This window comes from Bombus affinis, chromosome 15, assembly GCF_024516045.1.
Source record: "Bombus affinis isolate iyBomAffi1 chromosome 15, iyBomAffi1.2, whole genome shotgun sequence".
NCBI lineage: Eukaryota > Metazoa > Arthropoda > Insecta > Hymenoptera > Apidae > Bombus > Bombus affinis.
In genome coordinates this window covers 10,456,943-10,469,156 of record NC_066358.1, presented here as the reverse complement: position 1 = coordinate 10,469,156, position 12,214 = coordinate 10,456,943, and the positions used below count along the sequence as shown (strand labels likewise).

Genomic DNA, 12,214 nt, shown 5'->3' with positions numbered 1-12,214 from the left:
TCATATATAGAATAGATAAAAGTATATCCGTATTAACCTAATGTTTCACCTTTATAATGAAAATTTAAAAAATTTAAAAATTGATAGGGATTTTTAAGATATTTTAGAGATTCTAGGAAATTAATAAATATCATACATCATATCTAATATACCTGAATGTTACCTTTTTAAGTTATCTGATTTCTGTATTTTTAAGGTGCGTATCAAAAATAAAATTTTTATTATCATTACTATATTTATTTAATTTTATTTAATTCCACAAGAATAAAAATTTATGTTTCATTACTATCGTAAAAAGAGCTACCTGTTATAAGTTGCCAAGTTAGCATCTTTAGCACAATTAGCATTGTTGCGTACAAAAATGTAAAGTGGTGCAATAAAAATAATAAATATAAATATTAAATATAATTAATTTTCTAACAAAATTTCATATAACTACATATATTTAAAAAACTCTAATTTTGTAAAAAAATATAGTAAAAGGAAATATAAATCATGGATGATAAATGCGTCATAACAAAGCTTCCTCATCACGTACAACAAAAATTGTGTCATACACGACCTCCTTATAGACAAGGGAAAAGATTGACGTCTGTGAAGGTAGCATTGCGAACTTGTATCCTATCATATATAAAATTATGCTTAGTAATAAGTAATATTTTATAAGTTACTTTCTTATATTGTATATATCATTTATTATAAAATTGAATACAATTTTCATAAATCACATGATGAATTTCTTTAAATAATAACAAATTTAAGTTTATAAATAATTTTGTTTTAAATACGTAGTTTATTTTATAATTTGCTATCATTTTTGGTTGTTTATAATATTTCCTTGACACTATAGCTCTATGTAACAGGTTTATACAATAAATGATGAATCAAAACACTTAATGATATGTGGAGTGCCAAAACTCCAATTAGGTGATGAAGTGAGAAAGCTTGTTGAACCTTATGGTAATATTAAAAAGATACATGTAGTGTCTGATTATCCCACAGAGGAATTTACAGAAGCATATTATGTACAATATGATCGTATACAAAATGCAAGGTTCATATCCTTTCATATTTCACTAATACCTTTCATATAATTGAATTTTTGTAATTTGGCAATAAAATAATCCATGTCATTGTGTCCTACATTATACATTATATAGAATAGCAAAGCGATTCATTGACGGCAAAAATTTTTATGGAGGTTCACTACATGTTTTTTATGCACCTGAACTTGAAAGTATCTCAGAAACTAGAGCTAAGCTTCTTCAACGTCGAAGAGAAGTAGCTATACGTATAAGAAAAAATCCACAAGATGTATTAAATCTAAATACTGATAAATTTGTTCCAAAGTATGTAAACAAATTATGCAATAGCATAAAAAACTTGGCTTGTTATTATAATGGAATAACAACTTTTAGAGAACAATATAATAGAAGAAAAAAAACACCTGCTTTACCACTGACACAAGAGCGCCTCTGGCAACAATATCCTGGAGAAACATTATTTTCTATTTATGATGGTATACCACAAAGTCTAGATCCAAGGCCAATATGTGAACCTAGTCTACCATCAACATCATCTGAATATCAAGAGGATACTGCATCTAATTCATTGCAAAGTCCCTATTATCCAACTGAAGCTATTATTATTCAAGCAAGTGAATTTAAAGAAACTACATCAAAATTGGACTGTGTAAGAAACAAAAGAAAAAATTACAAGGGACAGTCTATTAATAATAATCTCAAAGTTAGAGTTATCAAACCACAAATTGTCAATACAAGTGCTATAGCAAAATGGGATACTTCAAATAAGAATATATTTTCTAATCCAAAGAAGGCTCAGAATAATATAATTATTAAATTAATACCAAAAAGTGAAAATGAGAAAAAAAGGATTGTGATAAAAGATCCAAGGTATATTACATATTGCATTTTGTATTAAATGTACTTTCATAATAAATTATTATTATCATATTGTTTAGTGTTACCCAGTTAGTACAACCAAGTGAAAATCTGCAGTTGTCAATTGAGAAAGCCAAATCTCAGGTACGAGCAGCAATGCAAATGAACAACAAGGAAAATCCATGATTTTATATCAAGACAAATAATAGAAAGTTTATTTAAAGGATTATTTATTTTATATTAAGTAGATACGCATTATTCCAATCGATTTACACTTATGTTTATAATTAATTTTTACAATTATTTGAATTTGTTTAAAAAATATAAAAAATATAAACTATGTCTAAATTTGTCCTATTATAAAAAATTAATAAACCCCTAAATGATAACTGTTGAATCTGGATCCCACTGTATACCACCTAATTTCGATTTTGTAATATGTTTCTTGTGTGGTGGTGTGTTTTCTTGCAATATTTTTGAGGCAATACCTTTGTTCCTAAATACCTGTTGTGGTGATTTTATTAATAATGTTTGTACTTGTCCATTATTTGAACGATTTCCGAGAGGAGTTCGAATCTGAAAATAAAATATGAAAACTTTATAATAAAGCATAAGCATTTACATTTTAGAGCTGCACTGACTCGATTAACTGGACTTAAACTCGTGACTGTATGGTCAGGTTTCGAATCTCGGTAGACTCTCGACCGGCACCTTCACAACTCGATTATAAATCATAGTTGTATTGTGCTAATTTCAGCGCGGTTTCTGCTAGTTCAAAATCCACCAACTCATTTTCAAATAAACGAATAAATCGTGGTGATTTAGATTTACTGGATTTGTGATAATAAACATTAATAACTTAATTTTAAAAACTTTGTTGTTAAAAACTGTACTTCAATTACTTTGAATTGTGATGTTTCATAATATGAAAATTTTAGAAAAAATATATCTATACTGCAACTACCATGTCTGTGAAATAATTTATTAAGTACCTTTGTAGATTCACTTCCATCTTTATTAATAGAATTAGAAAATTTCTTTTCATCTATTGGAATTTTCACTTCTGATTTTAGATTTTTTTTCTTTTTTCTAATTGTATCTATTTTAGTTTTTTCACTTTCAAAATTAGCTAGTTTTGCTATATTATCATCATCAAATGTTATAATTACTTCTTCTTTAGATACTTGTGCTATTTTTTCTTCAATAATTTGTACATTGTCTAATTCACTTGTTTCTAATGCTTGAGACTCGTCCAATATCGATGAATCTCTCCATACTTTAATTATATCATTACTAGTAACACATGTTTTCTTTTCTTCTATATCCTTCTTCACACATACACCATTGAACTTGTTTTGCCCTGAGATTCTTTGAAATTCATTCTGATCTTCCAATTCTTCCTTTGCTGATGCAAATATTTCTTTATTAGATATAATAAATTTTTGACATAAATTTTTTACATATTGTAATATAAATTAACTTTGAATTATTAAGAACAATTTCTCACCAATTGCTGAAGTAGATTCATTTCCAGATGAATGACTAGAATATAATAATTCAGGAGATTTGGATTTGTTATCGCAATCATTAATGACTGAATTCAAAGATTTTACATCAGTTGCGGTTAAACTAGGTAAAGCCTGTACTTCAGTAACATTGAATTGTGATGATGTTTCACAATATGAAAATTTTGGATAAAATATATCTGTATCGTAACTACCAGCTCTATGTAAAAATTCTTGAGATCTTGCTCTTAAACGTTTTATAGATTTTGGCATTAAAATTGGCGTTCTGTCAAAATTTGCAGCTGGAGATCGAGGATCAAGTCCCAAGATATTAAAACGTTCCTTTTCTATATCAGTAATTACCTTTTCATTATTTAAATTACTAGTTGTCGGTGTTAAAGGAATATCAGCACCTTTATCTTCCTAAAATAGTTAAGTAAGCCTTATAAATTAGTGATAATAATACAATTTCTAAGCTATGTTATAATATACATAATTTACCGTTGTTGGCAGTTGCACTTTTGGAATATCTATTGCTTTTGGCATAAAATGTTTTACTGGAGTTAAACATAGCATTATTTTATCTATATCTGTTTCCAAATATCGTTTAGTCTGTAAATGTTTTGGAATTGCTGATATCATTTTTTTATTTGTTCCAAGTGGTGTACAATTCACCTATAAATATTACGAATTTTATATATTGTGTATTATTACACAACTTATGAAAATATATGTTAATTTGTGTTAAAATTACTTCTATTGGTGTACGATTTATTCCACTTGTTATTGACCTAGGATCAATTAATGTTTTACGAACTATTGGTGGAGTTTCCATAATGTCTTTCTCAAGAGTTACTTCATCAGTAGATGATGGACATCTTATTTCTTCTTTTTCCATTTTATTGTTATAAGCCTCAGTATTACGAGGGAAAAACTTATTAACATAATTTCCCATTATTACGTTTTCACCTAGTAATTCAATAAATAAATTATGAATATAATTGGGTTGTACTTGCATAAATAAACGACACTTAAATCATTTGGATACATAACAAACAGTAGCACATTTTGCTTAGCTTTTTAAAAGTATTTACTGGTAATTTTCGGTACATTTAATATTGTATGAAACTTAAAAATTATGTGTGAACTTACTTTATATATATAAATTAAACCCTTCAAAAATGTATACAAAACACAGTAAAATTCTTAACGAGCCACTGCTTCGATCCTAAACATGGTAAATCGTAATTACCTTTTGAAAATTAAATTAACCGAATGACGAAGTCTTACCAACATGTGGCTTTAAACACGGGTACCAACACACAAACTTTGTATCTTTGTATGTTTGTTATCTGATTATACGTATATGTATATTTGAACAGACTTAAATAACATGTATCTGAAAATAACAAGCAAAATAATACGTTATATTTTCCTTAAATAAATTTGAAATAATGACACAGAATTTCAAATAACGTGCGAATTTCATTTAGTTTGTTATAATCATCATAAACCAATGAGTACGTCTATGGCTTAACGCGTACGTATTATAATTCAATGGAATCTATATCGTTCATTGAACCAAAACTTTAAACACATCGTAAATATCAAATTGGAGCAATTAGTTTTAAATCATGTATAATGAGGGAATAAATAACAGAGATATGTAGTAAGCTAATGATACTACATCTTTTAGGTTGTTGATCTAATAAGACAAATGCCTAAGTGCTAGAATTGTTAACACTATTTTGATTGTTGTATTTAAAATAAATAAAGTTTCTCTGTAAAAATAATTCTCATGTCTGAATATGCGAGCATGTCATTCACTTTAAATCTAGAAGAAAATTGTAAGAATGATATGGTTCAAATGCAGTCTATCAATCTTGTTTGTCCAGTGTGTGATGTTGGATACATAAATAAAAAAGAATTCTATGATCATTTACGTATCCATGCTGGAGATGTATTATTAAAGCATGTACAATGGTTAAAAAATGCAAACAATGAATTAGAAACAGTGTCAAAACACCATACTTCTAAGAAAATTGATGATAATCCTTATGAAACTACATTAAGGCCTTTCAAATGCCATCAGTGCAGTTTAACTTTTGACAGAGCTTCTCAATACGATTATCATCATCGAAGTATACATTTAGGTGAAAAGTCACAGCTCTGTGAAATTTGTGGCAAAGGTTTCTTTCGCAAAGCAGATTTAAAAACACATTTAAACATTCATTTAGGAACAAATGTTTGTATTTGTGAAGTTTGTGGGAGAAAATTTAATCACATATCTAATTTAATCAGACACTGCAGAATGCATGCTGGTAGTTATATTGTACATCAAATTTACCACAAAATGAGATACAAATAATGAATAAAAATTTAAATGTGATATGAATTTTTAGGGGAAAAATTATATCCATGTTCCATTTGTGGAAAACGTTTTACTCAAATTAGTTCCCTTGCAAGACACAAACGTATTCACGAAAGGGTAAAGGATGATGTTAAACATCATTCGCAAACTAATTTCAACAATATCAATTTACAGAAAAAAGATCATGCAATGTACAAAAATAAGGTGATGAGCAAATGTGATATTATGTAATATCCTTTGAATATAAGTATATCTTACTGTCAATGTACAGTTTGTTGAAGGTAATGCACCTAGTCAGCAAAAGATTGTTAAGAGACAACATTACTGTAAGATTTGTGGTGAAAGTTTCAATTTTATTTTTCTCTTAAGGGAGCACGAAAAATCCCATTCGCAAACTTTGGAGTGCAAAAACAATGAGGTGGTAAGAATTCTGAAAGTAACATTCAAGAACTACATGTTTTTGACCTATTTCTTCCATTTAGAGTTTTCAGAAAGCTACAGAACTGAAAGAACAAACACAATGTACTAATAATTTTGACTTTCTTGAAAATGAAACAAATATGAAAAAAGCTTCACCATTGGATGCAATTATTTATATCACATCAGAACAGGTAAATATTTTATCATTTATAATCATACAATTCAAAACTATTTCTATATATAGTTACTTTTTTACATGGAAAAAGTTAAAGAAAATCAATCTGGAAAACATTGAAGATAGTAGAAATCACATATCACAAGAAGATCTATGTGAAACAAAAATTTTAGGGGCTGAAGAATTAAGTGTTTCTGAGGAGGTAGCATTTAACGATGAACAAACACAACTTGTTCATGATAGTCCGCTTTTATTATGTAAATCCAATAATTCTACAGAAAGAGAAAATGTAGCATATACCGGTCCATTAGATGAAAATATTCTTAAAAATAAATTATGTATTCAAACGTACGAATCGGATTTACAAAAATCCGAAACAATATCAAATTATAACACCCTAATAAATACTCCTCTGAATGTTACCGATATGTTTCAAAAGATAGATCTCTCGGAATCTAGTAATAATGAACATCTTAATTCCGATTCAAATATACATAAAAATGAAGAAATAAATTTAGTACAAAGTGAAAAAATATCTGATGATTTGAACGACATAAATAATATTGTAAATCATGATGAACCAATGTTGCGTTTAGTACAAACAGAAACAGGGGAACAATTTTATGAATTTCTAATTAATAATTTAGTTGAAAAATTGCCGAATCCGCAAATTGTTGAGTCTACAAAAAACTCCGAGAATAAAGATGACAGTACAAATATGAATGAAGAAAATCATGCAGAGCAGAGTATACGAGATGATATACATAACGATTTAAATTATTCACAATATGAATTACAAGGCGAAGAAAAAAATTTTACAAATCAGATTCTATTAGATACACAAAGTGAATTCGATAAATATGTTGAAACAAATTTCGAAGTATTTGAAAGATTAAATTACGACGATAGTCCCGAGCGATTTCTTGAATTTGTGGAATCAGGACTTGAAAATCAAAACTCGAAAATTTCAGATTGTAACAAAGATAGTGATGAATTCTTACAATTTCAAAATTTTGGTGAAATTGACACAGTAGAATCGAATGTAAAAGATGATATTATCGATGATAATAATAGTAATAATCAAATTGTTGAAACAGATGAAAAACAAGAGCAAAGTGAAGATGTGACAAATAGTAATGAAAAATTAGAGGATGAACAAGACTCAAAGAAATCGAAAACGTTTTTAATAAAGTTCCAATGTACAATATGTGAAAAGTCATTTTCAACTAGTTACAATTACAAGCAACACATTGGTACCCATTTCGCAGACCAGCAAAAATTTCATTGCAAAGACTGTAAAATGTCATTTGCTTGGAAATCAACGTTAAATAAACACATTGCAAATAATCATAGACCAGATGGTCCACAGAAGTTTGCATGTGATATATGTAATAAAATTTATAATACTTCTTCACAAGTAAATGTGAGTATTTTTTGGAGGATATTTCTCTAATTATTAAACCATATACTAAATGACATAACAATGATTATTTTGATATAGGAGCATGTAAAACGAGATCATTTAAAACAACGGAACCATGTTTGTTCTCAGTGCGGTAAATCATTTTTTAAAAAATACGACTTGAAAATGCATAATAGAATTCATACTGATGAACGGCCATATGTTTGTCGCGCTTGCGGAAAAAGATTTCATCATCGAAGTCACATTGTTCGTCACGAACGCATACACTTTTAGGAATAGATAAGTTTACGTTATTTGTTTAAGGGCGTAGGGAACAAATTGTAAAATAGTTATAAAATTTTATCGAATAAAAATTAACGATGATGATGTTCTGTTACGTTCACATGATTTACATTGTAATATGTATCGATACATATTATAAGGCATTTAAAACAGGTTTTGTAGATGATTATTTTTTAATAAAAGAGAAGATATTAATGTTTTATTTCTTCATTTCCTCTTTATAATATTGTGATTAAAATATAAATATAAATTGAATATTTCATGAAATAAATTTTTATTCCTATTCATTACGTCATCATGGACGTATAGAAAGTAGAAATACATCGGAGCTAGTTTAACGAATCAGTTACATTATTATATACATACTCAGCAAGTGTAGCTTCAATATGGTCGACAACCTGTGTGAAGACGTGGTGAATAATATGGAAAACCTGAATATGAAGGAAGACAAGGCATGAATACTGATTCTTTTTGATAAATATTTTCATTTTCATTTTTAGCGGTAAAATATGTTGACGACTTTGCGTATTTGCAGTTATAGAAACATTTACAATGTTTCCAAGCGGACACATGCTTGGGTTGGTTATAAGATATACTATCATTACAACATTATGTTATAATATCACGTTTTGAATTTTCTTTTTTTTCCGGTTCTTAAACTATTCATTGATATAATTTGTACTATGTTAAGAATGACCACCCATATCATTGAAATCGATAATCTGATGCAATCCAACCTTATACCTTTTAACGATTGTAGCATTGTCCGCGAATGCATTAGCCTCATGTTTTTTTAATTTAGAAGATAATGATTAGTATTTGCGATGATATTAAATGTTTTATTTTACTCAATATTAGAAAATGAAACCAAAGAAAAAAGCTGCTGCCATCGAAGAAAGGCACATTTCTGAATTAAATCCTTGGCCAAGTTATATTCAGGTATGTTATTTTGCTAACATTTGAAAATTGCATGTTTAAATAACTGTCAACTGAAACAAATAGATTTAATTAATTGAAATCAATTTTTGAATATATTTATTATTTAATTGAATAATTATTATTATTCCTGAATAATTATTTTTTTAGGATCGTATTGCATTATGGGATAAGCTTAAGGCAGAGTATGAAACATCATTAGCTTTGAAAACGGTTACTGACATAAAAGTAACACTACCTGATGGAAAGGATGTTATAGCTCAATCTTGGCGTACAACGCCATATGAGATTGCCAAAAACATTAGTCAAGGTTTAGCGGACAGTACTGTTATTGCAAAAGTTAATAATGAACTGTGGGACCTTGACAGACCCTTGGAATCTGATTGCAAACTTGAACTCCTTAAATTTGATCATCCAGATGGCCAACAAGTCTTTTGGCACTCTAGTGCACACATTTTAGGAGAAGCCATGGAGAGAGTATATGGTGGTTGCTTATGTTATGGTCCACCAATAGAAAATGGATTTTATTATGATATGTACGTAGGTGAAACAGGAATCTCCAATTTAGACTTCCCATTCTTAGAGACTCTTTACAAAAAGATAGCTAAAGATAAACAACCATTTGAGAGATTAGAAATGACTAAGGAAGACCTCTTGGAGATGTTTAAATACAACGAATTTAAAGTTCGGATTATTAATGAAAAAATACATACTCCAACTACCACAGTATATAGATGTGGTCCATTAATTGATTTATGCAGAGGACCACATGTTAGGCATACTGGAAAAGTTAAGGCCATTAAAATCACAAAAGGTTCATCTACTTATTGGGAAGGAAATGCCAATGCAGAATCTTTACAGAGAATTTATGGCATCAGTTTTCCAGATACCAAACAATTGAAAGAATGGGAGAAGTTTCAAGAAGAAGCAGCAAAACGAGATCACAGGAAAATAGGAAAGGAACAAGAGTTATTCTTTTTCCATGAACTTTCTCCAGGCTCATGTTTCTTTCAACCACGCGGAGCCTATATTTACAATACTTTAGTTGAATTTATTCGTTCTGAATATAGAAAACGGGGTTTCCAAGAAGTAGTTACACCTAATATTTATAACAGTAAATTATGGCAAACGTCTGGCCACTGGCTGCATTACGCGGAAAATATGTTTTCCTTTGATGTTGAAAAGGAAACTTTTGCACTTAAACCAATGAATTGTCCTGGTCATTGTATGATCTTCGACGTTCGTATCAGGTCCTGGCGCGAATTGCCATTAAGGATGGCAGATTTCGGAGTATTACACAGAAATGAGTTATCTGGTGCATTAACTGGACTAACTAGAGTCAGGCGCTTTCAACAAGATGACGCGCATATATTCTGTTCGGTTGATCAAATTAAAGATGAAATGATTGGCGCGCTTGACTTTTTGAGACACGTGTATTCCGTGTTCGGTTTCACGTTTAATTTATGTTTATCCACGAGACCCGAAAAGTACATGGGAGATATAGAAATGTGGAATCAAGCTGAAAAAGCATTAGCAGAGAGTTTAGATGCATTTGGAGAACCATGGAAAATTAATCCAGAGGATGGTGCATTTTATGGTCCAAAAATTGACATAACCATTATGGATGCACTTAAGAGACATCATCAGTGTGCTACTATTCAACTGGACTTCCAACTACCAATTAGATTTAATTTGTCTTATATTAAGTAAGTAGAACGATTTTAAACTAATTTTGGGACATAAATTGAAATTTTGAATTTTAATTTTAAATGCAAATTTGAATTGAAAATTTTAGCGAATCTGGGGAAAGAACGAGGCCAGTAATTATTCACAGAGCCATTTTGGGTTCTGTAGAAAGAATGATCGCAATTCTAACAGAATCATACGCTGGAAAATGGCCGTTTTGGTTGTCCCCGCGACAAGTAATGGTTATTCCAGTTAGCTCTCAATTTGATGAGTATGCAGAGCAAGTAAAAGATAAACTTTGGAATAGTGGAATTATGGTAGAGATTGATACAGATTCAAGTGATACTCTAAACAAAAAAATTCGAAATGCTCAACTCGCACAGTTTAACTTTATTCTCGGTAAATAAATATCCTGTATAGTAATGCTTTATATGTATCATGTAGTAAAATATTAATGTGTTTAATACATATATAAATATATTTTTAGTTGTTGGAGAAAAAGAACTTAATGCTGGCACGGTAAATGTACGAACTAGGGACAATGTGGTGCATGGGGAAATTCTTGTAGATGACCTAATTGCAAAATTCAAAGTATTCAAAGAGAAAAAGGATAGAAACTGTGAAGAGAAGTTTTAAATAAGCTCTATATATAGACAGAATATTTATTTATTTCCAGACTATAATTCTGACAGAATCAGGTGTAATATAGGTCGACTGGATCTAAAATTACATTTTTTAAATATATTGAATAATGCATAGAAACTTATTGAAAGAGAATATTATTATAAAAAGAGTCTTATTAATAAGATAACCATATAAAAGCATAAGATGATTATTTTGCATTTAATTAATTTCATTTAGTATTCAAACTTTGGTATAATATAATCCATGTATTTATACTTGTGAAGTAATCTGTAATTTTATTATAAAAATCTTCCTTCTTATTAAATAGATTTTTTTTACGCAAAAACATGAATATATTTTATTCATAGAGATAAATTAGACAACGAAATATATAGTCAATTTATTTAATTTTCTCCAAACTCTATTTTTTATTCGATGATTTGAAAATGCTATTACGATAAATAATATTATTCGGAAGCTACAAATAATTTTTTATTTTTCGCAATTATAGCAGAAACATTGAGTGTACATTGTAACTAACAAAATGTTCATCTCAACGGCTGTGCTCCATAATTTATTGCAGATATTGTCAATATATGCATATTGCTGTAACTGCGCTAATATCTTTTGGGAATAAATTATTGTTGTAAATTATAAATCACATCGACACAAATGGAAAAGTTGTCATTAAAATCTCTCATAATATCTTTCACAATAAAGTAACATCTTCGGCTAAAGTTGTTCTTATTTTACTAATAATCGAAGTACTGTTTGAATAAAAAATAACTTTTAACTAGGAATAGTTGATATATTTATTAGATTAAGTATTATCGCTTAATTAAATGTATATCAGCCACAATCATATAAGATCGTGTATCAGCTTATACATAT

At 28.9% G+C, this 12,214-nt stretch overlaps 4 protein-coding genes across 11 annotated transcripts; 3 read left to right on the top strand and 1 right to left on the bottom strand.

The window, feature by feature from the left end:
• Window positions 1–147: 147 nt before the first annotated feature.
• LOC126925149 (uncharacterized) lies at window positions 148–2,867 on the top strand. Of its 3 annotated transcripts, none has more exons than XM_050740456.1 (5): window positions 148–600; window positions 864–1,054; window positions 1,161–1,349; window positions 1,419–1,913; window positions 1,982–2,867. In XM_050740456.1, the coding sequence occupies exons 1-5, from the start codon at window positions 496–498 to the stop codon at window positions 2,085–2,087; spliced, it is 1,086 nt and encodes a 361-aa protein (XP_050596413.1). In that variant the 5' UTR covers window positions 148–495; the 3' UTR covers window positions 2,088–2,867. The 3 variants fall into 3 exon arrangements, with proteins under 3 accessions (XP_050596413.1, XP_050596414.1, XP_050596415.1); XM_050740457.1 differs by having other exon boundaries at window positions 149–616; XM_050740458.1 differs by having other exon boundaries at window positions 149–616; window positions 851–1,054.
• On the bottom strand, window positions 2,115–4,701 carry LOC126925141 (uncharacterized). 2 transcript variants are annotated; one of them, XM_050740439.1, is made up of 6 exons: window positions 4,559–4,701; window positions 4,161–4,375; window positions 3,908–4,081; window positions 3,409–3,829; window positions 2,894–3,321; window positions 2,115–2,477 (listed from the first exon to the last, which is right to left on the bottom strand). In XM_050740439.1, the coding sequence occupies exons 2-6, from the start codon at window positions 4,359–4,361 to the stop codon at window positions 2,280–2,282; spliced, it is 1,422 nt and encodes a 473-aa protein (XP_050596396.1). In that variant the 5' UTR covers window positions 4,362–4,375; window positions 4,559–4,701; the 3' UTR covers window positions 2,115–2,279. The 2 variants fall into 2 exon arrangements, with proteins under 2 accessions (XP_050596396.1, XP_050596397.1); XM_050740440.1 differs by having other exon boundaries at window positions 2,894–3,306; window positions 4,559–4,699.
• A 73-nt stretch (window positions 4,702–4,774) lies between these two features.
• On the top strand, window positions 4,775–8,272 carry LOC126925116 (zinc finger protein 724-like). 4 transcript variants are annotated; one of them, XM_050740379.1, is made up of 7 exons: window positions 4,775–4,946; window positions 5,103–5,727; window positions 5,809–5,981; window positions 6,049–6,198; window positions 6,260–6,388; window positions 6,464–7,795; window positions 7,874–8,272. In XM_050740379.1, the coding sequence occupies exons 2-7, from the start codon at window positions 5,205–5,207 to the stop codon at window positions 8,066–8,068; spliced, it is 2,502 nt and encodes an 833-aa protein (XP_050596336.1). In that variant the 5' UTR covers window positions 4,775–4,946; window positions 5,103–5,204; the 3' UTR covers window positions 8,069–8,272. The 4 variants fall into 4 exon arrangements, with proteins under 4 accessions (XP_050596336.1, XP_050596339.1, XP_050596338.1 ...); XM_050740382.1 differs by having other exon boundaries at window positions 4,775–5,727; window positions 6,049–6,195; window positions 6,269–6,388; XM_050740381.1 differs by having other exon boundaries at window positions 4,775–5,727; window positions 6,269–6,388.
• Window positions 8,273–8,364: 92 nt separating this feature from the next.
• Window positions 8,365–12,060, top strand: LOC126925124 (threonine--tRNA ligase 1, cytoplasmic). 2 transcript variants are annotated; one of them, XM_050740394.1, is made up of 5 exons: window positions 8,365–8,529; window positions 8,936–9,016; window positions 9,164–10,719; window positions 10,809–11,098; window positions 11,187–12,060. In XM_050740394.1, exons 1-5 carry the CDS (start codon window positions 8,464–8,466, stop codon window positions 11,333–11,335), a joined length of 2,142 nt encoding a protein of 713 aa, XP_050596351.1. In that variant the 5' UTR covers window positions 8,365–8,463; the 3' UTR covers window positions 11,336–12,060. The 2 variants fall into 2 exon arrangements, with proteins under 2 accessions (XP_050596351.1, XP_050596350.1); XM_050740393.1 differs by having other exon boundaries at window positions 8,449–8,655.
• Window positions 12,061–12,214: the final 154 nt, after the last annotated feature.

Excerpts from the sequence above, each read along its gene's own strand:
- LOC126925116 (XM_050740379.1), top strand. The coding sequence starts at position 5,205 with ATGTCTGAATATGCGAGCATGTCATTCACTTTAAATCTAGAAGAAAAT. Across the intron at positions 5,728-5,808 it reads ACACTGCAGAATGCATGCTG|GGGAAAAATTATATCCATGT; the intron begins GTAGTTATATTG and ends ATGAATTTTTAG. Across the intron at positions 5,982-6,048 it reads ATGCAATGTACAAAAATAAG|TTTGTTGAAGGTAATGCACC; the intron begins GTGATGAGCAAA and ends GTCAATGTACAG.
- LOC126925124 (XM_050740393.1), top strand. The coding sequence starts at position 8,587 with ATGTTGACGACTTTGCGTATTTGCAGTTATAGAAACATTTACAATGTT. Across the intron at positions 9,017-9,163 it reads CTTGGCCAAGTTATATTCAG|GATCGTATTGCATTATGGGA; the intron begins GTATGTTATTTT and ends TTATTTTTTTAG. Across the intron at positions 10,720-10,808 it reads TTTAATTTGTCTTATATTAA|CGAATCTGGGGAAAGAACGA; the intron begins GTAAGTAGAACG and ends TGAAAATTTTAG.
- LOC126925141 (XM_050740439.1), bottom strand. The coding sequence starts at position 4,361 with ATGGGAAATTATGTTAATAAGTTTTTCCCTCGTAATACTGAGGCTTAT. Across the intron at positions 3,830-3,907 it reads AAGTGCAACTGCCAACAACG|GAAGATAAAGGTGCTGATAT; the intron begins GTAAATTATGTA and ends TAACTATTTTAG. Across the intron at positions 3,322-3,408 it reads TGAATCTACTTCAGCAATTG|AAATATTTGCATCAGCAAAG; the intron begins GTGAGAAATTGT and ends TATCTAATAAAG.
- LOC126925149 (XM_050740456.1), top strand. The coding sequence starts at position 496 with ATGGATGATAAATGCGTCATAACAAAGCTTCCTCATCACGTACAACAA. Across the intron at positions 1,055-1,160 it reads GATCGTATACAAAATGCAAG|AATAGCAAAGCGATTCATTG; the intron begins GTTCATATCCTT and ends TACATTATATAG. Across the intron at positions 1,350-1,418 it reads ACTGATAAATTTGTTCCAAA|AGAACAATATAATAGAAGAA; the intron begins GTATGTAAACAA and ends AACAACTTTTAG.